The sequence below is a fragment of the Lepisosteus platostomus genome, chromosome 11, assembly GCF_059453375.1.
Source record: "Lepisosteus platostomus isolate fLepPlt1 chromosome 11, fLepPlt1.hap1, whole genome shotgun sequence".
In the NCBI taxonomy this organism is placed as follows: domain Eukaryota; kingdom Metazoa; phylum Chordata; class Actinopteri; order Semionotiformes; family Lepisosteidae; genus Lepisosteus; species Lepisosteus platostomus.
The window spans coordinates 28,976,622-29,004,468 of record NC_142621.1 but is presented as its reverse complement, the minus strand read 5'-3'; the positions used below and the strand labels follow the sequence as shown (position 1 = coordinate 29,004,468).

Below are 27,847 nucleotides of genomic sequence, written 5' to 3'. Positions count from 1 at the left end.
CCTGACTCTCTGTGGTCATGAAAAATCCCAGGGCGTTTCTCGAAAAGAGTAGTGGTGTAACCCTGGTGTCCTGGCCAAAATTCCCATTGGCCTTTACCAATCATGGCCTCCTAATAATCCCCATCTATGAATTGGCTTCATTATTCTGCTCCCCTCCCCACTGATAGCTGATGTGTGGTGAGCGTTCTGGCACACTATGGCTGCCACCGCATCATCCAGGTGGATGCTGCACATTGGTGGTGGTGGAGGGGAGTCCCCATTACCTATAAAGTGCTTTGAGTGGAGTGTCCAGAAAAGCACTATATAAGTGTAAGCAATTATTATTATTATTATTGTTATTATTATTATTATTATTATTACACCAGAAGCTACTGTATGACCATAAAAGCCAGGGTGAAATACTGTAGATGTTATCAATGTTCAGCACCCATGGCAGAGCTCAGCTTCACAAGTTGGACTGCTGAAGAGCACTGTAATGGTTCCTGCAATTATTCCACTCAGGGATGCCTTGAGTAAAACTCCAAATGATAGGAAAAGAAACTCATCATTAAGCTAGGCCAATGCAAAGGCAGAACCTACAGTAGAACTAGTTTTGTTAGTACCCAGATAAATATTTACTCCTCAAGAGATTTAAAAACAACGAAAAGTACAACATTTCTTGACTCTTTCTTGAATAAAGGGAGATTAATTAACTACCACTTTGTTATTCAGTTATATTACACAATATAAATCAATACAAAAAAATAAAACTGATGCATCATACAGTGTTTCTGTTTTAGTTTGTAAAACAGTATTAAAAATAACCAAACTGACTATTTACTCATACACATTTAATTTTAGCTTCCAAAACACACAGCATTGGCTTCTACACTTTCTAGCTGTTTGACGCATTGAAAGCTTTAAGCTTTGAGTCCCATAGACATGGCTCCTTCTGAGAGGCCAAGAGGAGGTGGCAGGGTAGCTCACGGTCACTTCCATTCCCAAAAGCAATAGTACACACTGACAGGGGCCAGCGAGGGTTGTCACTGTTTTAGCATGTCAAGGGCAAGAGCTGACAGCTGTGCTGTTTGGGGGCTGTGTGTCAGGGTGTGAAGTATTTGCATGATAGTCTCAATGTCAAAGCTTTAGGGTAGCACTTTCTGCAAGGCTTTTGGTCTGCATTCTGCTTATAAAAAATAGCACAGCTCTCATTTACTCTTTGGGCACTTACCGTATGTGAGAAACAGATTTTTCTGATTACATAACAAAAACACCCAAAGCAACATGATGTTAAATGTCGCACAGCAAATGTTGGCATTCTGGAGTTAAACAGGAGCAGAGTTAATTTGAAAACGAATTAAACACTATTTCCAAATAAAAAGTGCATCATTAAAGAAAGAAATAAGAAATATGAAAGATAAAAGGGGATACTTTTAAAAAACAAAACGCTTAAAATACTTTTGTAATTCTAAAAGTAAACATTAGCAAGGACACTTTTATATTTTTTTATGAACAGTCCTATAAAGGTATGACTACTCAAGCTTTTATACGGGATAGGAAACTGTGGACAACCTGGCAAGTGTCAGTGCATATAGGGTACTTACAGACGGATGTATTATCTTACCAAAGCTACGGTACCTTTTAATCAAATCAAATCGGGCAATCGCAGCCTAAGCACTATATCAAATCATTATAATAACTCTGGGTTAAACTATTTAAGTGTTTTACATCTTAAACTCATAGCTGTGGCCATAAAGGTAAATGATGCATTTAAAATTGGTAATTTTGTCCTTCCTGGGCATTGTAAATTTTTCAGCTCATAGACTGCACAATGAAGTTACTCAGCTCGAAAAACTCTTTGTCAGAGTCAGAATGAGTCACAGGGCAGCACCACATGTGATGTTTCACTAATGAAATTTGCACCTGTTCCTTTGCGTATACATGTTATATGCAAATATACGTGAACATAAAGGTTTGGTGGGAGGAACAATGCTTCACTTCACTTCTCACATCAAATTGTTACCAGAAATGTATCTGTTCTCTAACAACTTCCCATTTGATACTGTTTGATGAACTGTGGGAATGCTTTCGGTTTGTTACGAACACTATTGTATCATCTCACTGTTCTTCCACATTTAGGACATGTAGACAGAAACTTTACACTGAAGAGTGCCTATATACCTTCACATCTTCACAGAGCTAATGTTCAAGAGTAGGAGAGGCCCATCTTGATTTCTTAGTTTTTAGCAATTTCTTTACCGGAGAATTTCAGCTAGCCATTGTTGAAGGACGTCCAGTGAAATCCTTCCAGAAATTTGCCTGGACAACCTTTCTGAGACACTCACCACTCTTTATGCAAAGACCCGCTCGAGTACTTGCTTAGGATTGGAAGCACTTTTCTGGCAGATTTGTTATTTCAAGGCTAAGGTCCATCGGTCTTCAACCATTTTTTCACTGCTCATCCATTACCCAGATGTATTGTTAACATTACCCATTCTGACTGCAATTATTCTCAAATTAACAAAGGCGGAGGTCTTAACAGACCAAGAACCTAATGCTCACTCTTTCAAGTAAAATGTGCCCAAGAGTTAAATGCTGTCATACTGTAGTCAACTATAATAGGCTTGCTTCCAGTTATATTTGATCTATTAACTGTTGTTTTTCAGCTTTTTCTGCCACGTCTTAAATTCACTTTCAAGGAGCTCAGATAGTGACTTTATAAAGGCAATATTCCCATCTGCTAATTAAAAAAGTTTCCAAATATGGTTTTAATTTTTCTAGCTAAAAATACAATAGCTTAAAACTCATGCACTCAATATAATGAAACATGTGAGTCAGTGTCCTCATTCATATACTATAAATGCTACAGTGATTTAGAAATTGCTTGATATTCTTAAAAAATCTAATCTGGAGTTTCCAGTTGCTTCTCTGAATGATTTTTAACCAAATGTATTGTTTTCTTAATAGAAACAAAATTTCCCAATGGTTATATTTTGTAAATAGGAACAAGTAATAAGTTTATTCCATGCTGAAAAAAAGAAGAAAGAGAACAAAACGTTTCGGTCGTGGAGCCTTCTTCAGGACAACCTTCTTCTCACCTTGTGGCAGCCCGGCAGGTAAGCGGGTGTATGAAGACCAGCGGGAGATTGAAGTTTATCAACGACACAACACATGCAACTCCAGGCAGCAATTGTAATGTTTATTTTGCTGGGTCTCTTGACCTGAAGAAGGCTCCACGGCCGAAACGTTGTGTTCTCTTTCTTCTTTTTTTCAGCATGGAATAAACCTATTACTTGTTCCTTTGCAGCCTACGCATGCTGATGCAGTTACCCACCTGAACTATTTTGTAAATATACTGACCATTAAATGAAACATTGCTTATAATTAAGCTTTTTTGGGGGCAAATTATTTATTAGTGGTGCACTGATATTTTATTTATTTTGTCATAGAACAACAGGGCTGTTCAACTGAGTCTGAGAGTCTCTTGTGAAAGTCAGAGGCTAGTAATGTGTATGAGCACCATTGAAAGGCTTGGAAGAACACTTGCTTGGAATTCTGCCCCACTATTCTAATGAAACACAGATAGGCATGTCTCAGTTCATCCCACAAATGTTCAATTTAGCTCAAATGTTTATGCTATGTACACCTGCACTATGCTTGTTGATGTTCATCAGGATGACTGATGGACAGCCCATCCACCCAAATGACTGAGATCAGGGCTATCTAATCCTGGTCGTGATTCTGCCTGAATGTTTTTAATTTCAGCTCTTTAACGAGCTAAGTCAGCTGGTTTATTAACAGCTTCTCTCATCTCTTTGGTTGTCACTGCTTTAAAGAGAGGTATTAAAAAGAGGTATTAAATCCAACCTGGACAGGACTGGAATACCAAACCTTCCAAAAAAACAATGGCAAGAGGGCCTTGATCTCTTCAAGAGGAACCATTGTGGCCTGCTGATTATCCCAATGAATGCTATCTAATCAAGCAAATTAATAATAATAATAATAATAATAATAATAACCCTTTACAATTTCTTGCATCAGGAATTGTCTTTTCGCATACCCCAGCTTGCTCTCCATGAGACACAGACACACAGACAGGGAGAGAAGCTTGGGGTCAGAGTGCAGGTTCGGCCATTGTACAGCGCCCCTGGAGCAGTTGGGGTTAAGGGCCTTGCTCAGGAGCCCAACGGAGTACGATTCATCTGCCGGCTGCAGGATTTGAACAGGCAATCTTCCAGCCACAGGCGCAGATCCTTAACCACAGAGCCACCGCTCTGCCCAAATTAGTCCTTATGCAAGTATTTCAGAGTCAAGAATGATCATTTATTCAAAAACATTTAATCAATATATCTGAAATCTGTCTACTTTATTAAAAAAACAGACTGAAGTTTCTTTTTTATACAGTATATAGTATACTTTTACAGTATATAGGTATACAGTATGTGCATATAATGTGGAAAAAAGGATCAAAACGTACTATTTATAAAAGTGACAGAACCATTTGAAAAACTAAAAAATTAAAGATTCCTAGATATACATTTTAAGAAAAGTCAGTTGATATCAATAATGATATTTTTTTAAAGTTAAAGTACTTACAGTTATGCCATCAATCAGACTTAAATACCCAAGCTGGTGTGACCTGATACTCGAGTGCAACAAACAACAAATCTGCTTTGGATCTATGTCCTGATAAATTTAGTCAGGGGTTATGAAAGGTTCTTAACAGTGGAAAGGATTAACATGATAAGGCTCAATCAAACACAATAATAAATCTTCGATATACGCATGAACCAAGAAAGACTTGGCATTTACTCTTACATTAGATTTGAGAGGAAAATTGATTAACTTACCCAGGAAAGTGACGAATATCTTATTAACAAAAATACCTTTCAATAAGGATATTGCAGGCCCCACACAAGGCCTAGCACTGCTGAGAAGCCAGCAGATTGAAACCAGGAAAAGCAAGTCCACTTTCAAAGCATTTGTACCCGGTCAGTGAGAGGTCTTTAAATTCTACCCCGAACACAGTATTATAAGAAAATATTATGATCTACAATTTGAACTGCTCATGTCAATTGCCACAGTTTTGAAGTAATACTATATTGGAAATCTGACAGACAAGTCCCAAGTAAGAAGCATGCAAAAAAAAGCTGTTCATAACAGAAAACTACTGGCTTTTCTTTCAGCTCTATTGACCTGAAATTACCTGTGATCATCAGCAGAAAGACAATTTAAGACTTTGAATCATTCTGTTTCAAAAGCAACAAACTATTGATTGACCAGCTACAATTTTTATACTGAAATCAATCCAAATGATGACCTGCTTCTTTGGACCCCAAGAGACGAGAGGGAGTTAAACAAAAAAATTACTGGAATTCTTGTCCTGTGTCACAAAACATGTCAAGATGGTGTATGTTTTATCAGCTCAGAGTTTTATCTTTATCTGTGTGACGCTTTAGAGATAAGTGTAATCTATGACTGTTTGTGGCAACAAAAAAAGAGCACAAGCCTACAGAAAACTAAATTTAGCTGGTAGGTAACAGCTTCTTGACTTCCAGCCTTAAAAATATTCATGATTAAGCAGATGTTACAATCTGGCATTCTGAGGAAAACTAAAGTATCTCATGATTCAGATTAAACACAACTGGGGTTTAATTTTAAAATTAGACTTTACTTTTAACCTGTTTTATGGTCTTTTATGGATTCTTTTTTGGGTTATAGGTACACAGAAATACACATTGACATCAATTACAAATCATTTTAAACACTGTTCTACTGTCTTTTCAATTTCAATGCTTCACAAATATATTATACAGTAGGTATTAATTTTCTTCTATCAGTTATTCCTGTGACTCAAAGTGCCTTTCCTTTAATTTTGCACTAGTCCAAAAACATATTCCAGTAATGTTTACCAATGTCAATTCAAAGCAGACCGTACAAATGGTGGTATTCTCTCTGATTTAACAAAAGCTTTAGAAAAATTCTTATCAGGGCCCACAATGCCATCTAAAAATAAGAACGAAGGAGAAAGCATTTTATGAAACTCATTCTCACATTCAATATCTTCTACAGCTGAAAAAGTGGCACCCTAAAGCACATGTGGATGTTTCACTTGAAATTAAATCACTCTTAGGGGAAGTGATTTTAAGGCAATTTCATTTTTAATGAAACATAACACACAAAGATTCCAGGAAAAACTGAAAAGAAAATCTTAGATTAGCAGCTTGAGTTTAATTGTATTGCTTTGTTCTGTATATTCATCCTTTCTACCCTTTCCCCCTGAGCTATGACAGAACTGTTTGGTGTTGACAATGTTTTTGTTCCTATTGAAGCAGCAGGATGCCTGTTAGAAATCATTCCAGTCCTATGGTGGGTCTTTTGACACTATTTGCTTAGGAGCCTTACAAAGATAACTTTTCATAACAAGACAGTATGTACATTGTGTTTTCTGTACAGAGTACTTGAATGCTGGGTTTTGAATAGCAAAGGTATGATAGCTGTGAGTGTATGAGTGGATCAGAGGGCAAACAGTTACTGTTGCCACCCAGTGAGGCAGGCACTCAGACAGCTCCAAAGCTGCAGGTGGTGAGCTGTGCCAACTGTGACCCCTGATATTCCCTTAAGTGCCTTACCTATGTTGTGCCACTACAGAGCATTCTCAGTGACAGGTGAGAAAAAAGATATTTTCATACCACCCTTTTTGGTGATGGTACCACAGGCCAAAAAAATAAAATGCAACAAAGAGAAGTACAAAGTGGCACTTCAGTTCAGAAGTATTTCTTTTAGTGGAATACAAATAGTGAGCCAGGAAAAAACAAAAACACAAACACAAATGGGGTATCACAACACTTCCATGCTGCTGTTCAACTTCTTTCTTCTTTAATCTCTGAAGCTCCTCCCATAGGAGTAAATCATTCAGTAATGTGTGTCTCACAATAAATACAGTATATAAAAATGACCATTTACAATTTCCTTACACTATAAATAAAATTTCAAACATACATTCGTACAATATTTTACCTATCTTTAATTGTATGCATTATTTATCTTTACTCAGAATTATCTGGTCTCTTTCAGCTCGGGAGGACATTTTCCTTCTGCCACTATAAAGACACTTTGGTATGGGTCTGGTTCTTCGGGTCTTTCAAGCAGGGGTACGTATTACTGCATCTGTCATTTTATTTAAATACTTGTAGTGACTTAAAAGACCTTTTCAACCTCGGTTTTTAATTAACCTGTGTGAGTCCCCAACAAAGCAATACAGGGAAAAAAGCACTTAGTATCGTAACTGTGGAACCCATTGTTTGGTTGGGTGTATGTTTATATCTTTCCCTTGTATTCTGGTTTTATAACATGTAGATTCTGTTTTGTCTCGCACATCATGAATTTAGACAGTTTTTAAGTCAGTAGGGCACATCATTTCTAACCAAACCTAACCAAATTCATTTTTTTGTTTATTAGGAAGAAAACACTAAAGGCTTTATTCATACTTTCATGTATCACTTCATCAAACTCGGGTTTATTCATATAATTATAGGTAAAACAAATGAGCTGAAATAATGGCTTCTGTGAATACTGCACCTTGCAGTAGGTCTCTGCACACGGGCAGAATATGAATGAAAGCAATTAGACATGGTTGACTGACAGGCTGATATACAAAGCTTACTGACAGGCTCCTTTATCAGTCTCAGATTAGATCTTCTTTAATTAAAAAAATAACTCTGCCAATTAATTGTGATATTAGTGGAGAATAAATATGCTACAGTAAGAACAGGTGACCAATGTTTTGATTTACAGTGTTTTGATAATTCTGAAATCAGGTGTCTAGGCAAGCCAGGTCTCAAATCAATGGAAATTACCAGTATGTCAAAACCCATGGGTCTAGTGTTCCTGCATTGCTCAATAAATACTAGAAAGAAAAAGAGCTATGACACTGTCTTCAGGATAATCAAGCAGTGATGTTGGTTTCAACATCATTTCAAGCAAACCTTTGTTATTCAATGCCTGACAAAGAAAGGTACCCTTATAGCGAATTTCATTAGAACATGATACTATGAAAGCATATGAAAAAGCATAAATAAGAATAGAAAGAATCATAACGATCCACAATACAATATGAACATACTGTTGTCACATTTTTTAAAGATAAAACATCAAACCTTTTTCCTACCAATCAACACTTCTCACTCACTCTTGGTACCTTTATTATTAAAATGCCTACATATATCTCGCAAAGCAATGAACCAAACAATTTTTTTAGCTGAAAGAAATTAAAAACAAAAGCACAGTTCATAACACTGTGAGCAAAATGGTCTGCCTTAACTGTGAAAAAAAGTTTTATTTATACAGTAGTTATTATATACAGCCATCTGCAAATTATTGCCTTTTTTGCTTATCTTAATCAAGGGTACCAGTAATTTGGGGGGTGACTGTACAGTATACTGTATGCAGTGTACTGCTTGAAAATGACAGTGGGCCTATTTGTGGCATTGTAGCTTAATTATTTCAGCCAACGATTGTTAAAAGATGCCTTGCTTCTACAGGCAGGGCCTTTACCAGTTGGGAAATTCAGAAAACCATTATGTGTTTGTATCTGCTTTTCAACTAGCATCTACATGTTTGTCCAAAACATAGTATGTAAAGAAACTGCACTTTTCATTTTTGCAAGGTAAAGACATAAGCCAAGAATCTCTGATTCAACAGACCAGCACCACACAAAAACAGGCCTACATTTAGATTAGCCTAGAGTACTGTAGATCTGAGATATGAACAGACCAGATTCTGCAATTTGAGATAGTTTAGAATTAAAGTATCATTAATAAAATTTTATGTGACGGAGACAAGTTAGTTTGATTAGTTTTGCATTGGCAAAGAGTTCCTTATCTGTACTGCTTTTATTAAATTTGTAATAAACAAACTACAAATGTAACCTCTAAAGGGTGTATGCAAACATTAAATAACATTTGATGTATTCAATCTAGGGAACTCACTTTCTTTCATTATAAAGTTTTACATCAGTATTTATACAAGCAGTGAACAGAAAGAGAGCTGTTCTCTATGATGTTTGCATTAAAACCTCAGCAGCTGTCCAAATTTCAACAGTACTTGCTTCATCTTAGGATAAGAAGACAGAGACAGAGCCACTGAAGCAAGGGTGAATATCTGATTGACTTCATGACTGCCACCAATTCTCCAGTGAGCCTATGTTTCAGAAAAACTCAAGCTCTCAGTATAACCAATATTTTAGAAGAAAGTTATAAAAAAAGTTTAGAGTACCATGACAAATGAAAAGCCACTCTGCTTCTGAAGACTGTGTATCGCTAAGACAGAATAATTTACCATTTTACCATTCCATTCATGCCACAGTAAAAAACGAATTGAGACAAGGTCACAAAAGAGATGATCATGAAAATTTACTCCTCTGTTTTGCTGAAAAAAAAACACAGTAGCTGAAACAGACAGCTGCACAATCATCCTAAATGGATACACAATCTCAAAGAAGACATGGCAGAAACAACCCAGCACCTTTGAAACAATCAGTGCACCTGTTTTCTTTTTAATACACTGTCTTAAAACAGAGTTCAAGCATGAAGAGTGAGTGGGTATTTAATTATAGCTTGTTCCCTGGTTTGACGTATAAGATGATTCTAAAGTTCAAGGTAATTTTGACTTTTTTAGACATATTTGCTCTACATATACAGTATGTAGCCTATAATTACTAGAATCTCCTAACACTCAGCAGAACAAGACCCATTAGTATTATGAAGATTCTCCTGAAGCTTTTCTTGTAACAGGCCAGTCACATACAGTATGACCAATAAATGTTTATCATGAGCATGTATTTAAGGAAACCCAACTGCAGGCTTGCAAAATGTTAATACACACACAAAAGGGACACAAAAGAAATAGCTTTTTTTGTGCACTGTTCCCATTAGTTTTACCAGGATATGTATTAGATAAATGAATTGCCATTTGTGCATGGCTCTACAATGCATAATTAACAGATATTACAACTTCAAATGCAACCCATTAACTGCAGACAAAAAATATTTTAATTAACAGAATCACTTGATACATTAGACATAAAAAAGGCAGACTTTCCCTTTTCTGCATTAATGAGCAGAAAATACAGGACTTTTCTTTAGCACAGAAGTGAATGTGCTCTGCATCTGCAAATACCTACAACAATGCAGTTACAGTTCAACCACATGTAGCCCAGAGGAATAAAATCATCTGAAATTCAAAATCAATTCAATTCAAACATGATGCTTAATTTAAAAATATACATTCAAGATTCAATAGCATGCCAAAAAAATGCTTTTAAACAACAACAATGCTCAAATCATTTATCAGAAAAGCACTTCTGAAACTAATAAAACAATGGCCAGCAGCCATATCACCCTGCAACTCACAACTGGCAACCCACTGAAGCTAAGCAGGTGTGAGCCTGGTCCGTACCTGGATGGGAGACCTCCTGGGAAAAACTAAGGTTGCTGCTGGAAGAGGTGTTAGTGGGGCCAGCAGGGGGCGCTCACCCTGCGGTCTGTGTGGGTCCTAATGCCCCAGTACAGTGACGGGGACACTATACTGTAAACAGGCGCCGTCCTTCGGATGAGACGTAAAACCGAGGTCCTGACTCTCTGTGGTCATTAAAAATCCCAGGGCGCTTCTCGAAAAGAGTAGGGGTGTAACCCCGGTGTCCTGGCCAAATTTCCCCCCTGGCCTTTACCCCATCATGGCCTCCTAATAATCCCCTTCTATGAATTGGCTACATTACTCTGCTCTCCTCCCCACTGATAGCTGATGTGTGGTGAGCGTTCTGGCGCACTATGGCTGCCGTCGCATCATCCAGGTGGATGCTGCACATTGGTGGTGGTGGAGGGGAGTCCCCATTACCTGTAAAGCGCTTTGAGTGGAGTGTCCAGAAAAGCGCTATATAAGTGTAAGCAATTATTATTATTATTATTATTAAAAATTAAAAATTAAACAATCTGTGATCTTTGAAGCTGATAGTTTCACTCTCTTCTCTTAACAATAGAGAAACTAGTCGGAGTCACCACAGGTTGACTGAACATTTTTTCATACAAGAAAATAAATAGCTACAGTATGTCAACACTAATCCAAAAAAGAAGGAAGCCATTATTAAAAATATGCTATCTCAAAGCCAATATGGAGTTTACTTTAAAGCTCCTGAGTGATGAAATGTGACAAAAGGAGAAATCAAACTGTATTTTTTTGCTTTAAATGTTAAGTGTTTTGTTTTGCAAAAAACAGCACATCATCCATTCAACACTGTCCCTACAGTGAAGCATTGCAGAAGCAAGCTATAGGAATGAGAAAGCTTGTTGAAATTGAAGGAAAAATGGATGGAGCAAAGAACAGACAAGCACTAGAAGAAAATCTATTTCAGGCTAAATACTTAATTCTGGGGCAAAAACTCACCTTTTGATAGGACAACAATTTGAATGATACTGAAAATCTGTGGACACACTTGAAAACAGATTTCCATAAGCGACCCCTCAGCAACCCGAGAGATTTTGTGCATATCTGCCAGGCAAACATTGCATTAAATTGGTATGTAAAGTTGGTAGAGACTTAAAACGTGTAGCTGGAATTCCTGGTAAAATGTATTTCTACCAAATATTCAGTTCACAGGTCTACATACTGTACTTATGCAAACAACAAATTTAACCTTTTTTCCATTTAATTTTTGCCCACATTTACTATAATTTATCCTATCCACTTATACTATACAGTTAGTCTCCAGTTTGAATATGCATGTTGTATAGCAAATATGTTTTGAAAAAAATATGTAATCATCATTTGTAATATCATGAAATGGGACACCACAGACATACCTTTGTAAGGCACTGTATATTGTTGACCAGTATGGTGATGGTCTAATCAAGGGAGCTCTGTAAGTCACAAAGCTATTATCATAATTTATCATTCTTAAGCACTCCCAATGCAGGTAATACAGTAAATAACTGACCATTTATCATTCACAGCATGTCAACTTCAAACATTTACTGAAAATACTACTAATTTTATTCACCTTCACCATAGCACTGTATAAATACCCACATATTGCCTTACCACCTAAAAATGTGTTTAGCTTTGATATGGTAATCTCCCTGAAACAGCATCAGTAAGTCCTGTTTGATATATTGTAGTTAAATACTGGTATCATTGGGTCTTTGTAAAAAAAGTTTTAAAATTCCTCATTTTGTAATGTTCTTCGTGGTTTCCAAAGCAAATTGAACTGTGATGTCACAGTACAAGCTCTCCAGAGAAATGTCTCAGCACCACTCTTGCTGCCTTGCCAGAGGCCTAAATTTATCTATCAGTTCCTGACAACTTGTGTGCTTTCTCCTCAAGAGACTGGCAGGTCTCCCATTGAAACAGGCTTGGCTAACCTGCTGGAGAAAAACCATTAATCTTCTGACAGAACTATGACCAGTCATACAAATATCATTCACATCAAAGAGCTATTCAACATTTGTCCAGCTGTCATTTCTTGCCATTACTAGTTCAATTTTATCATATCAGCTGGAGAGTTCTTGACACAGCAGCAGTTATCTGAAGTTTTGAACTGATACATACAAAATTAATGCAAAGCTACAGAAAATATACATAATTATTCATTCAGTGCAGACTCCATGCACTGTATGGATACGGGAACAAAAAGTCTGAAACCTTCTGTCCATGGTACATGATGAACAAATTCTTTCTATGATACCTGTTTAACTGTTCACCTTGATGATCAATTAACTCTAAAGTTCTGGTGTGCTGTGGAAAACTGGAAATCAAACTCTACCCAGAAGGGAGATGTATTTCACTTGGCACAAATGCCCAGAGATCCTCCGTTCTGTTAAAAATGTGTGATATTACCAGCATGTTAAACTTGCTGGGTTTCTATTGCAAGCTTATTCATTCCATTTCCTTTGGTTAGCATACCAATTTTTTTATACCTCTGTGAGATGTTTTACTGCAAGGACTATTCTAAAAATGTAAAGAATTCATGTCAAGAACAAGAATGTTTCAAAAGAAAACAAATGCTACTTTTTCTCTGATTTTATTTGGCAACCTTAAAGCACATAGGTCTGAAACCTCAACATGCAGACACATCCCAAAACCCGGAGCACAAATTAGGCCTAAATCATTTAATACATATCAAAGCATAATACAGGTGTGTACTTTCCAACACTATAATTGCCACTGACACAGAAGGAACTGTGCTGCTGCAAATTCCTTTATATTTGCCAAGTGCCCGTAGCTTTGATTTTTTTATTTGTGTTTCCTCAAAAGAAGCTCCATGCTGACTATTTTGACAGAATTTTGAAGCAGCTATCTAGGTCATTATACACTTGGTAAATGTACTGTACTTCACCCTTAAAGTAAGATAGCAGAAACAGCTCATTATCGGTCTGTTTAGATATGAAAACAGTCAAAAACGGTGGACTTGGAAGAGTTGTATCTCATGAATTAAAGATGGTTTTTTTTTCTGTGTTTCAGCAAAATACAAACAGAAGTATCACCAGAGATTTCTATAAAAAAATAATTTTCTCTTTGAATAGAAGACACGAATGGATTATTTTGGGGAAAGTGCTAAGCACTAGAGTGCACCTGCTGGACTTGTACAGGGCATGACCCATGGGGAAGAGACCCCAGTGCAGACACAGGACATGCTGGAGGGATTATACAGTATCTCTCGGCTGGCATGGGAACACCTGAGGTCCCTCAGGAGGAGCCGGAGACTGTTGCTGGGGAAAGGGAAGTCTGGTCTACTCTGCTCAGCCTATTACCACCCCAAACCTCACCAGGAATAAGCAGTTAAATGATGGTAACGATAAGCACTATTCAACTGATATGCCATTACATGTAAGTCAATCTAATCTCTTTTATTTAGAAAAATCCCCTACAGTATCTGGTGTACCCTAACCTTACTTGTTCTAAAATCCCAGGTTTAAGCATATACCTGGGATTTTACCTTGACTAAGACATTCTAAAATAGATCAGGAAAGAGACTCCTCAGCATCGATAGCTTATTAATTTTTATTTGACTGGTGCTTTTGTACCATTTGCACCCCTTTATAGAGCCGGGTATTAGAACTAGAAGAAAGTAGGTGAAGTACTGTACCTTCCTCCAGGGTACAACAGCAGTTCCTCATCTGGGATTTGGACCATAATCTTCCTGTTCTGAGTCCAGAACCCTAACCCCTGCTCCACACTGCTGAACAGAATTTTCTTAATGCTCCAAAACATATCCAAAGCATTGGCGTTATAACTGGCACACTTTGAGATGAAAAGACTAGTAGTTCCTTGGATAGCGAATGTACTCAGAACCTGGTGAAGCAATGGTGCTGCATCAAGCTCATTGTAAACTAGCCTTGCTGCAGTCCTCTGAGAGCCCTGCACTGGGACAGTGCTGTTCAGTATGTGCATGTTTGTTTTTATAGGTGTGTGTGCACCCCCTGATCACAATCCTGGTAAAAATGGTATGTATATTTGTCAATCATTAATGTTTTTTTTTAAATCATGATGTGATTAATTACATTTCTGCACATTTAAATTCATTACAATTACTGCACATTGATGTAGAACTGTATCACTTAACTTGTTCAGTAAGCAAACTATTACCTAATTTATGCACATTTTAATTTTATATATTGATATATATATTAACTAAGTGAATTATATTGATTATATATAACTTATATAATACAATATGAAGCCCATTTTGTTAATGATTTAGATTTCATCCATATTAATCAGACACATAGAGAGCAGGCTCAGGCACATAACATCTTTACTATTCCACTGCAATTACAAATCAGTTAGCAGGCTGATTTCCAAGCTCTCCCTCTATCTGGGCAGTGTGCCCCAGCTCACCTCTGGAAAACCAAATGGTAACAAAAAAAGGTTTAAAAGACGTCATCTTTTGAAAGAGGCAGCAATTTACCTTGCTTTAACAGCTAGTATAAAATCTATTCTGATCTGAATACCAGATGGTCCAAACATGCCAATATGAAAAAAATATGATAAGGAAGCACATGAAGCAGCTGGCAATGTAACATGCACAGATGTCACACCTTGTTTCCTGAGCCATTCTATACGCATAAAGAGTCTTTGTACATGATCTTTTGAGTCACAAAAAATAAGAACACTGTTCACTCCATTCTGGTCCAGTATAATGAAATGCTTTCAATGGAGTACAAACCAGGTGTAGTATTACTGACAGGGAACATTGCACAGAAGACTCAAAAGGCAAAAAGTAATATAGCCATACAGTATAAAACCAAAGCAACTAACATGTACAAATTTATTTTTCATTTTTAAATTTTAAAGTTCAATACTTCTCAGTAAATGTGATATAGACACAAATGTATGTGTTCATTTTCTTTGTTTGATGAATTTGAGGAATGTCTTCTATAGAATCAGCCGTTGCAAGTTAAAATCATCAATTTGGAAATCGAATTAGAAAGAGCTCAAGTTTTTCATTGTTCTCAATGAAGTAAAAATGTATGTTAACTCTTTGCTTGTTAGCTACTGCCTTGACATGATTTGTCTTATTTCAGCCTTTACATCAACAAAAGCTAAAATTTCAATAAGTGTGTGTGGACTTTTAATATCCACTGTACTTCAAGCCTGATAAGACATCACCAAAAGTGACAAATGGATACTTCGTGAGCTCAGCTTCTCAAACTGGGAAAAAAGTTAGTTACTGGATCAATATTGGTAAGGCATTGGTAGGCACTTTCTAACACCACACTCCACACCACACTCATTCAAGGTCCCTCAGGACAATTCCGGATCACTCAGATGACATCTTGTACCTCCAGCAACTTTATTTACTGTATCTCTTGCAGTAAATGCCCAGCCATCTACAGTGGGGAAACAGGAAGGAGACTCGGAGACCGACGTTAGGGCTGTGAAGATTAAAGATTTCTCCAAGCCTATTGTTTCTCATTTCACCTCTGATGTGTTCTCAAAGATGGTTTTCCTAACTCCCACATCAGAAAGACTACTGAAACTAAAATTATCCTGCAGCTAGGATCACACCTTTCCCCCTCTCACAACGACAGACTCATTTTCTTCTAGATTCTCTCTATTCATTGTTGGTTTCATTTCACACCTCTTCTCACCTATCCTGACTTCACACTACCTGATTGGCCACTATGTCTGTCCCCTGCTCCCGCCTCAGGCTCCTCCTCTCTCCCAGCTTTTGTTCTCCCGCTACATTAATTTTGCTTACTGCCCTGTCTTTCTCACACCTGAAGAAGGCTCCACGGCCAAAACGTTGTGTTTTCTTTCTTCTCTTTTCAACATGGAATAAGCCTATTACTTGTTCCTTTGCAGCCTACGCATACCGACACAGCTACCCACCTGAACTATTGGTAAGGCATGTCTTGAAAGGCATTCTACAATGTTATGCTTGAGTAAGGTAACATAAAACCACTGTAATTGACTGTGATCTTTCAACAAATATGTCTGCCTAAAGCTTTATGTTTGTGAAATCCTCTGCTATAAATACATTTTTTAATAAAACACTTTCATGCAGTAGCTATCAACATATGTGTCAATTATCTCTCCCAGAACTACAGTAGCTTGTTTATATTGTATCACTATAAAGTCAGGAGTCTGGATACGAGAATGCCAGTTCTTGTCTATCAATCCAAATTATATTTATTCTCAACCAACTATAGTCTTGGTGAATAACATGCATCAATAAAGGATCAGTAAACCTGGATACAACTAAGACTCAAATATAAAAATACTAAGAAGATAAAAAAGGATTCAAACAGAGATGGTCATTCAACCCAACTAGTTTGTTTGGTTGCTATGAGATACTGTACAGTAACTGACCCATGGATCCAGCCACTTCCTGAAAGTAACCAAGGTTTGAAGAACCAAGGTTCAGCTACTAGCCTAGGTAGACCTTTTTGTGTAAAGGACCAAAATGGGTCTTACTAGACAATTCTGAAACTTTCCAAGATTTACATTCCACCTATTTTGTACAGTACATGCCATTTGCTTTTTTATTGGCTTCTCATAATGTTTTGATGAGGACAAAGAAGAATCTACATCAATACCTAGAACACATTCATAAGTAGTTTCCTGCAGCTCAGTGTCACTCATATTATATGCATAGTGTATGTTCCTGCTTCCCATGTGCTGTTAAGCCTTGTTTTTAATGTTAACATTTAATTTGACAAGTATCTGCCCAATGTAAAAAGGCCAAGAGACTTGTTTTTCAAAGGAAGCTTAGCTCCTTTATGGTGGATACAACTGTTTTAACATTTTTTGACAAATTTGTTGAAAGCATTAGCATATAAGTAGCGGATAATTCAGATCAACCTAAATTACCTCTACAAAATTAAAGTAAAGAAGGTCAACAGTTTATGGAGTGCACCACACTCCCTTCACAGTGAATCTGCACAACTGCCATCTGGGAGATGCATCTGTGCCCCAAGGTGTAACAGAAATAGATTTAGGATATAATTTATTTTCCCCTCTGCAATTTCACTCTTTATGCAATAATAATGTCCTAAAATATTGTGTCCAGAAGTCTTTTTTGGTCATGGCTATTTTTGTTGTATTGTTGTGTTGGACTCTGCCACACAACGAATTGCCCTGCGGGGATAATAAAGCTTAAATGGAATTGAAAGAATCCACAGCATAGCAGGTTATTACTGAGAGTGAATCGTAAACCAAATAATAAATATTAAACAGACCTTCCAAAGAAACTTAATAATAACTATGTGGTCTTCACTCGTATCTGAGCCCTAGATCAGACTGTTCTAGACTGGTGGCATCCATGACATAATTGTCACACTGTCATCTAAATATAGCCACTGTTAGACGAACACCATGAAGATGCGCTTTGTACAGCAGAAATGTCATATAAGAATGAACCTGCACAAAGGGCAACAAATGAGGTCCCAGAACTTGATCAAGGAAGAACTATGTAGCCAGGCTGCCATAAATCATAAGTGTGGATATGTGGAACTACCACACCTACTTAGACAATCCCACTAGGGTCTGCCCATGAATCTTGTTGAGGCATCTTGACTTGTGTCCTGAATCATAACCTGTCATTGACATTTTGCTTGTGACTTTATGTCCTGCTAAGTTTAATTTGCATACAGCAAGGGGAAGTGTGCAGATGACACAGAGGCTTTGTTCCTTTCTACTTTTCAATAGACTTGTCATTCAAGACATTAAATGGTCTCATCCTTGTTGAATCCAAACTTATGAAGTTTGAAGTGCTATGCAAACAATTTGTATTTTACTGAAAGAGGAATATATAATTTAGTTGCTCCACTAATGAAACACATGGTGTAATGTAATCACAAAGCAATCTCTGCAATCTCTCCTGGTGTTACAGCAAATCCTATATTTGACAGATTTATGCTTGTCCAACAGAGAAAATTATAACAAGTAAGAATTATTCCTGACACTTGTGTAACTTCATGAAGAAAAACATCAATGCTAATTACAGTATTTCTGCATTTGACTCAATAGACTACCGGCTTTGCTAAAAATATATATACTGCAGAGAAGGTTTCCTCAAAAGAATACAAAAAGCCCCCTCGAACATGTATTCTAAAGGACACCAATCTCAAAATAAAGCAGTCGAAATAGGAAATTCACCTGGACTGCGTTTCTCGCTGGTGACAAATATACAGTAACATTGTTAATTGAAATGGACAATTTCATTAACGGACTGACATTTATTCACAATTTACAGTATCTACAGCCTTGTCTTGTCTATGGATTAAGATTCAAAAGCAATTGCTAAAAATATCAAATGGCGTAAATGATAACTGCAAAGTAACTCAATAGTTCAAATGACTGTCAAATGTTCAAATTAATGTTTGTAACATCTTAAAAGTACAAATGATCATTCATAATTTTCTCTATTTAATTTTAAATTGTTTCAAAATGCAAATTTATTGATAATCAAATTATATGGGATCATTTGTAAACTTATTTAACATTAATATGCATCTGTAACATTATATTAGAATCAAGAAAACCCATCATTGACCAGTACTCATCAGAGCTGGCTACAACGCAGCTGTTGTCTGCCGTCTTCTCGATGTGTCATATACAGCTGATAAAGAATGAGGCTCTCATCTCATTATTCAACTTTCCTTTCATCTGATCATGAAATTACTACATTTTCCATTATACCTTAAAATTTACTAAAGCTTTCCACGTACTGCAATACTCTGTATGGGTCCCCATTCATTTCCAACAATAGAATTCCGTTCTCCTTCTGCATCAAGTGATGTGATCATGCATCAGGTGATTTTTCTCCTCTATAACACTTTACCCACAGACTAGACGTACGGTAGGCTGGATCCTGCAGGCTCGTGGCTTTCAATACCTCTGTACCTATACACTTCAGCTTGATCCAGAACAGCTCAGAAAGCGTATTTTACAGTATGTTCTGGTAAGAAAGCCAGCAGCCATATCACCCTGCAACTCACAACTGGCAACCCACTGAAACTAAGCAGGTATAAGCCTGGTCAGTACTTGGATGGGAGACCTCTTGGGAAAAACTAAGGTTGCTGCTGGAAGAGAAGTTAGTGGGGCCAGCAGGGGGTGCTCACCCTAATGCCCCAGTATAATGACGGGAGCACCATACTGTAAAAAGGTGCCGTCCTTTGGATGAGATGTATAACCGAGGTCTTGACTCTCTATGGCCATCAAAACTCCCAGGAAGTTTCTTGAAAAGAGTAGTGGTGTAACCCTGGTGTCCTGGCCAAATTTCCCATTGGCACTTACCAGTCACGGCTTCATTACTCTGCTCTCCTCCTCACTGATAGCTGATGTGTGGTGAACGTTTTGGCGCACTATGGCTGCCGTCACATCATCCAGGTGGATGCTGCACATTGGTGGAGGGGATCCCCATTACCTGTAAAGTGCTTTGAGTGGAGTGTCCAGAAAAATGCTATATAATTGTAAGCAATCATTATTATTAAATATAATACTTGAGTTTTTGATGAAACCAGCATTTCTGTTTTTTTTTCTATCTACAGTGACTCCACGTTTTGTTTTGTTTTTAATTTATTTTAAGAAGAAGGTTAACAAGAATATTGTTCTTGGAAACTCTGTCTATTGATTATTAGGAAGTATATCTGTTTTCACTGTCACTGGCAATGTGTTTCCACGTGCATATTCACATACCGAAAGCTTTTGTGGAAGAGAACACTATATAAGCCTAATGATACATTGGGGAGACTCAGAGTGCATTGTATGCAGTATAAGCACACAATGGAGATAGGCAGAGATAGGCAGAGTAACACATCTGTTTAATCAGAGGTGTTAAATGATTGAGGAGAACATGGCAGGCTCATGTCAGGTTGTGTGTGTTTGTGAAAAGTAGTCTTTCTTGCTATGGACTTCTGCACCAAGACAAAACCATTTGCTGTATTTGCATGATTTTTATTTTTACTTTTTAAACAATAGCACTACACTTATTCCTAAAATACAGACACACCACTTTTGATCCTGTTATCAAAACTAAAAGAGAAAAAGTTTGTCTATGCATCTTAGTAACCCTTGAAGCAAGAAATCTGACCCATATTGTCTCTAGGTGTTTTCTACAGTAGGTTATTCTGTAAACAATTTCTCTTCAAACACACTAACTTGTATGAGTGTCTTCTGTAAGTAACTGGAGTAGTCAGACTAGGTAACGAACAGGTTAAGTTTCATGTTGTAAGATACAGTATAGTCATGCTATATGAAAAGATCACATGTAAAATAACACACGACAATGCCTTTAAAATGTAGCACATGAAACAGGAACAAGGGAATTCTGATAACAACAGACAGTGAAATCCAGTTACCTAGAATTGTTCATACTACAGTTCATACTTGCTTACCTGCCAGAACAGAAGTAATATTCTGTGCTCATCTCAAGTTTTTCTAATGACAGTACATGTGAATCCATTTCTGTGATATGGTATATAGCCGATTAAATGACTTATGTAACAAATCTAAGATTGACATTCTGTACTGTCTGCGGAGACCCATGAGTAAGCGAAGTCTGGTTTATAATTAGCATTTTCAGGAAAATAAAAAAAAATTGGAACACTGAAATCATAAGCAACACAATCAATGTCCCAAAATGTTTTGTCACAACAAATCCGTCACTTCATTTCATATTCTATGATATTTTAACAATCATATCAACAACTTAGTTAATTCTTTCTATAGGATGAATAGAACTGCTGCTTGAATCACTGTCCACAGGCTTTTAACCTTTTTATTGGTGTATAAACCTATCAGAATGAAGTCATCTCAAGAAAACAGCACCTTGACAATTTTAATTGAATCAGCTCAGTGACAGTGGAAAGATTTGATAGGTTATATAAATCATACTTGCGGCATCACACATGCACACGTGTGTACTTTCCTGTGTGTGTCACTGCTGTGAAAATCCATTCTATCACTGCAACATAAAAAAACTGAAGTGTAGAAAAGCCTTGCATATTTCTGTTTTTGTGTCTTCGCTTGTACAGTATATGCACAATAGTAATGATGTCAGGTGCAAAGGACATTGCACACACAATCACAGTCACGAAAAGCAATGTGTGTTACCATGTGTGTTTGCAGACCACACGACAATGTGCTGTACCAGACTTCAGCCAGTTGGCTGCCAGGGCACAGAAAGAGGACAAGAAAATATAGGTCTATATCGCAAGGTCTTTTTGTTACACTGATAGCCATTTATGTTTTTAAAGCAGTATTCCTTGAAATCTAATAGGAATTACAAAGACACTTCCAATACATTGGTTGCACTAATTACCATAAAAAAGCAACACATGGTTTCTTTTCCATTATGTACATACAGAAAGAGTATACAAATAACATACTTGGATAGCTATGAAGAAATCGATCTTAACCATGTCAGAATGTTTCCAAACTCAATTCAGGGGGCTATTGTAGGTATCACAAGGTTGTAAAAGACAATTTTTTAGAGGAGCATGGGAGCATGGTAACATTCTAACCAACAACAAGTAACAGTGACATTTAGTAGTTTTGCCTTATCCAAAATGCAACAGGTTTCAGGAGAGCTGTTGTATGGTGTACCGAGTATGCACTTCAATGCCTCCTTGAACTCAGGTGATTTGATAAAAGGACAACTTTCAGACCAGGTTTTCAAACAGGCCATAACATCTCTGCCAGGCATTTAACAGCATCTAATTATGTCACCTTAATCCAATGTTTCAACAGACATTGCCACTTGAAGTTACATCATAGCTGTGTTCCCCTAATGAAATCAGCAGAGATAAGGACTACAGGCAACCAGATGCGGTACATTCTTATGTTGTAGCAGCTGTAGTGGGCCGCTCAGTTTATTTCATAAGCACGTTATATTCACAAATGCCCCAAGCAATGGGATAGTATATCAGTTTTCTCCATCAAAGCTGCTACCCTTTCTCCCAGAATAAAGGTATTCTCTCATTCCCTTTTTTAATTACCTTCCTGAATTCCACGTAATTCATTCAAAGCTGACAAATGTCAGAAAAAAGTGACTATCAAACACTGAGTCTAGAAGGAATGTGCCTTGTAACAATGTATGCCTGACTTCTGACTTCTAATAATCAGAACACCAATATAAATTGATTAAAGGGCCCTTTACATCTATCAAGAGACACTTTGTGGTCATCAAAAAAACAAGAAGGACATCTTCTAAATTACAAACCACACACAATATGTCTAATAATATACACCCGACAGCTAACAAGTCTAGAACAATTTCTGAAGCTTCCAAAGTCATCGTGACAGTGGATATCATACATGTAGTTCAACTTCCATATGTATTTCTTTCCTGAAGTAAGAATAAACTAAATCAGATGCATCCCTTAAAGCTGCAATTAGCTTTCAGGTGATGAAATTTGAACTATGTCTATTTTTTTAGTATTAAGTGAAAGGCTGTAAGTGTACTTACATTGGAGGGTTGAGTAATTGTCCATTAGTGTGCACAGGAGCGAAATAATCAGAAACAATTGTAATTCCAAGTCAAGCTGCCGATCACTGGAGTCTGCTGAGGGGGTGCCAATTCAAGGAGTATTAAACCATGATGTAGATAACCTTCCAGCAGTGCTAAAAATGAGATTTGCCTCCAGGAGCATGAGGCAGGACACCAACATGCTGATACACAGACACTATTTGGAAGAAACACAATAATAGTAATGATAACGATAAAAAACAAATCAAATATTATTGCAAGCCCCGAGGAAGAATAAAAAGATTCCACTTCTCAAGGCTTTGTCTTCGTTTGTTATAATAAAATCCAAGTTCTTTATATCTGTTCAACTGAGTGTTCCTCTCGTGTCTTAAACCTCAGACTCCCACATGAAAATCCATGGGCACGGCAGAGCAGTCAGTCGAGGAATGTCATTCCTCCACGAGGTAGCTTGTTCACAGACAGCGTCTGAGGAAGCTGGCTCAGGGTACAGCCTGCTTGTGGAGAAATAATGCCGTGATAAAGCATCCCTCGGTTCCGGCAAAGCTGAGTGATTCAGCTGTGAGGGAGGTGAGCTTGAAGCTTCCCACGGATGCTGCGAGCAGCTCTATCCTTCGTATTGGAATGGCGAGAGAGAGGGTAGAGAGAAAGCAAGAGGAGGGGTCTGTTTGTGAGAAAAAAAAACAGCAGGATCCCAGCAAGCTGCTTAAATGCCAGAATGCTCGCTGAGCCTATAACTCCCCTCATCTGCGGCCCCCACCTCACACCGTAGTTCTTCCAAAATGCCTTACCATGCTGTGGTTGACTTAATGATTCATTACGAAAGGGATGCTAACAGTCTCTGCTCCCCACTGCAGAGACACAGAGCCCTCATCTCTGAGAGAATTAACAACACACAGATGCACCATGGCCCTCAGCACAGGTGCTGCTATCAGCATAAAACAAATGACAGATTTATTCCGCTCCACATACAGGACCAAATGTGAAAGAAATGAGGTTGCTTTCTCTGAATGATTTTGGGTGAAAGAAACTAGATATTCCTATCATCCACAACATTCATTCATTGTTTCTATGTGCATGGCACTTGGTTGTTTAAGCGTTTACACGTGTTATCAGAAGTGCATGTACAGTATAGAGTGTGCACCTTGTTAAAGCTTCACGACAGATTCCATTTGCCCACTGCAATTACTGACAGTACTTGGGATGTTATTATTTTGTAGCATCCAAGAAGTGCGCTTACTATTTGCTTAATATCTGAATGTTTACCATTATCATAAAGTATGAAGTTGAATCACAACAATTTACAGGCAACACACTTTCAGGGAATTGGACCAGGAAGAAGGTTTTTTAATATTTTAATTTGATTATTAGAAGGGATCTAACCCTATTGAACAAAACAACTTGATTAAAATGGGGAATTATTATTATATCATGCTTTAGAGACAATTTCCCATGCCAGGCCAAGTAAAGAGTTGTCATTCATTGTATGAGGTATCAAAATGATATTTTAGTAAATGTAATTCTAATTACATTTCTGAATATATACATACAGTATATGAAACATTTTCTTAAACATATACCATGTCATCTAATAAAATGTATTATTTCCTTGAACATCAGAAAGGGTATCTGAGAAATTAAAAGTTAACTTGAAAATCCAAGACATTTTTCTCAACCACTGATATTGAGCCTGTGCATCTAGGTCAAGTACATTTAATGTTTAGTGATACAATACATATAGCCACTAGTTATCCAGCAGCCATATCACCCTGCAACTCACAACCGGCAACCCACTGAAGCTAAGCAGGTGTGAGGGAGACCTCCTGGGAAAAACTAAGGTTGCTGCTGGAAGAGGTGTTAGTGGGGCCAGCAGGGGGCACTCACCCTGCGGTCCATGTGGGTCCTAATGCCCCAGTATAGTGACGGGGACACTATACTGTAAACAGGCGCCGTCCTTCGGATGAGACATAAAACTGAGGTCCTGACTCTCTGTGGTCATTAAAAATCCCAGGGCACTTCTCGAAAAGAGTAGGGGTGTAACCCCAGTGTCCTGGCCAAATTTCCAATTGGCCCTTACCAATCATGGCCTCCTAATAATCCCCCTCTATGAATTGGCTACATTACTCTGCTCTCCTCCCCACTGATAGCTGATGTGTGGTGAGCGTTCTGGCGCACAATGGCTGCCGTCGCATCATCCAGGTGGATGCTGCACATTGGTGGTGGTGGAGGGGAGTCCCCATTACCTGTAAAGCGCTTTGACTTGAGTGTCCAGAAAAGCGCTATATAAGTGTAAGCAATTATTATTATTAGTTGTTAAGTAAACCCTAAAAACATTTACAACATAATCTGAAAAGAGATCCACTTGCATTCATTCCACAAGGTGCATTATTTAGATTGAACTACTGTATACATTTCTAAATAAACTGAATGCTTACAGCACACATGGGCTCTGTAGTAGGGATCTGCAGTATCTCAATCTAAATTCATGATTAATTTAGGGAAAAAAGTACAATTCTTTCTCTGATGACTACAGATCTTGATATCCTAATGAGAATAAACAATGATACAAGCTGGGACACAGAACAGAAAAATAAGGACAAATCAAAGAAATCTACAACTCATAGTAGATTAGTTGATATACTATGGAGCATTTGATGACTTACAGCATTTTAACATACTGTATAAGACTTGCAAATGGCAAATTCTGCAATGTCCAAGTACCAAATTTAAAATTTTGTTTATTTCCAAACAACATGTTGCATAGGCCATTGTCATGGCATGGCTACTTTTTTAGGTAACACTAATACAAGGTTTTCACGTACAGTAAATGACCTAAAGTTAATCACATTAGCACAAATTCTAACATCGGCAACATGCACCAGAAAAATTGAGTTTATAAATCTATACATTTTTTAGGGTCATAAGCATAAACTGAAATCAATTCCTGGTCCAGGTGAACTGTATGCTTCCTGACCTATCAATATCATAGAGTAATTATAACCCCTGCTTGAGGCTAATAGAATAACAATCGCTGAAGATCACCAAGAAACCACCAGGAACAAGACTCATATCAGCTAAATGTATCAAAGCATATGTTTTAAATTGAGAAGCTGCTCTGCTTTAGGTTCCCAAAGGGATCTCTATGAATCTATTTTCAAGGGTAGAAAAATGATGCTGGAGGAGAATAATAATAATTCCTTACACTGGTATAGTGCTTTTCTGGACACTCCACTCAAAGCTCTTTACAGATAATGGAGACTCCCCTCCACCACCACCAATGAGCACCCACCTCGATGATGCGACAGCAGCCACAGTGCTCCAGTACGCTCACCACACACCAGCTATTGGTGGGGAGGAGAACAGAATGATAAAGCAAATTCATAGATAGGAAAAGAGGCCATGATTGGTAAAGGCCAAAGGGAAATTTGGCCAGAATGCCAGGATAACATCCCTACTCTTTTCAAAAAATGCCCTGGGATTTTTAATGACCAGTCAGGACCTCGGTTTTTTATGTCTCATCCAAAGGACAGCGCCTTTTTTACAGTATCGTATCCCTGTCACTATACTTGACCATTAGGACCCACACAGACCGCAGGGTGGGCACCCCCTACTGGCCCCTCTAATACCTATTCCAGCAGCAACCTTAGCTTTCCCAGGAGGTCTCACATCCAGGTAGTGACCAGGCTCACACCTGCAGAGCTTTAGTGGGTTGCAGAGTGATATGGCTGCTGGCAAAAGAAAAATCTATGAAACGTGCAACAAATAAGGCAAGAGCAGAACAACCTTCACTAACACTAAGTAATTTCCTTATCAATCTCAATTGAAAGTGAAAACCTAACCATTTCACCCATCATCAAGAATTATGACGGTCATGGGCATAACAGGGAATGCCTGTAACTATGAATAATTTGTTATCAAGCAGTGACCAACTATCTCTTGGTTTTAGTGATTAATGGCTCTCCAGCATTAATGTCGAGTTGCAGTCAGGCCAAATACTGTATGTAATGTACTGTGGCTCTCAGTGTGTTTATTTTAAAAAGGCCATTCCAAATTAATTATTTTGTGGAAAGGTGGTACAATATTCTCAACAATTACAGTACGATCAGAAAGGAGAGATTTCTTTCTTTAAGTAAAATTACATTACTTTTTACATGAAGTAAAATTACATGAATCCTCAATATGTTACATTAATCAAATTCAGACCTTTAATGTCCTTAAAAAATTGCACTTAATACAATAAATCAAATTTTGTGGTCAATTGCATTACTTATAAGTAGTCATACAAGGATTAAAATAAAATAATAATCTTAAGCTAATTTGAAGTGATTACAGAATTACCATAGAGTAAAATTATCCATGCAGTGCCATTTTGCAAAGAAGATATTAAGTATAGTTATAACTACATCTTAGTATGTGAAGTTTATGTTTGTCAAAACAGTTGTGATATTCTATCACTCTTAAGAGAATCAGGACAATTCTCTTTAATGCCCACGGTCACATGAGTCATACAATCCTAAAACAAGAGGAAAGCAGGGTAATCACAGTCTTATATTAACCTTGCTGGCACTAAGATAACACTGAGAGACATATGCACCACATTGAATAAGAAAGTTCAGTCCCTGTAGCAGCTGATATACAGCCCCCCATTCTTAGACCCCCTACAAAAACAAGATGTCAATACCTTTAAATTTCCAGGGAGGATAGCCAACTGAATTGTTTTTGGAACCTTAACTATATCTTCCAAAGATTTATAGTATATATAATGTAGCACTATGATGAATGAAAATATCATATTAGGGAGTTATCAATCATTACTACAACCAATATAGTGGCATTAAAAGTTTAAAACTGATCCGTTAAAGGATATGAATCTCATTGGTCTTT

At 37.5% G+C, this 27,847-nt stretch overlaps 1 protein-coding gene across 17 annotated transcripts in view; it reads right to left on the bottom strand.

The window, feature by feature from the left end:
- lrrc7 (leucine rich repeat containing 7) overlaps positions 1–27,847 on the bottom strand; it is a 308,839-nt gene that overhangs the window by 158,192 nt on the left and 122,800 nt on the right. For 13 of the 17 annotated variants that reach the window (XM_088599026.1, XM_088599035.1, XM_088599039.1 and 10 more), the window contains exon 1: positions 22,946–23,588. The exons of 3 other annotated variants lie outside the window; for them this stretch is intronic. In XM_088599026.1, coding sequence (XP_088455152.1) covers positions 22,946–22,970 — 25 coding nt within the window. In that variant the 5' untranslated portion in view covers positions 22,971–23,588. Of the gene's footprint in view, positions 1–22,945; positions 23,590–27,847 lie in introns of those variants that run through there. One more of the 17 variants, XM_088599036.1, reaches the window with a different exon arrangement.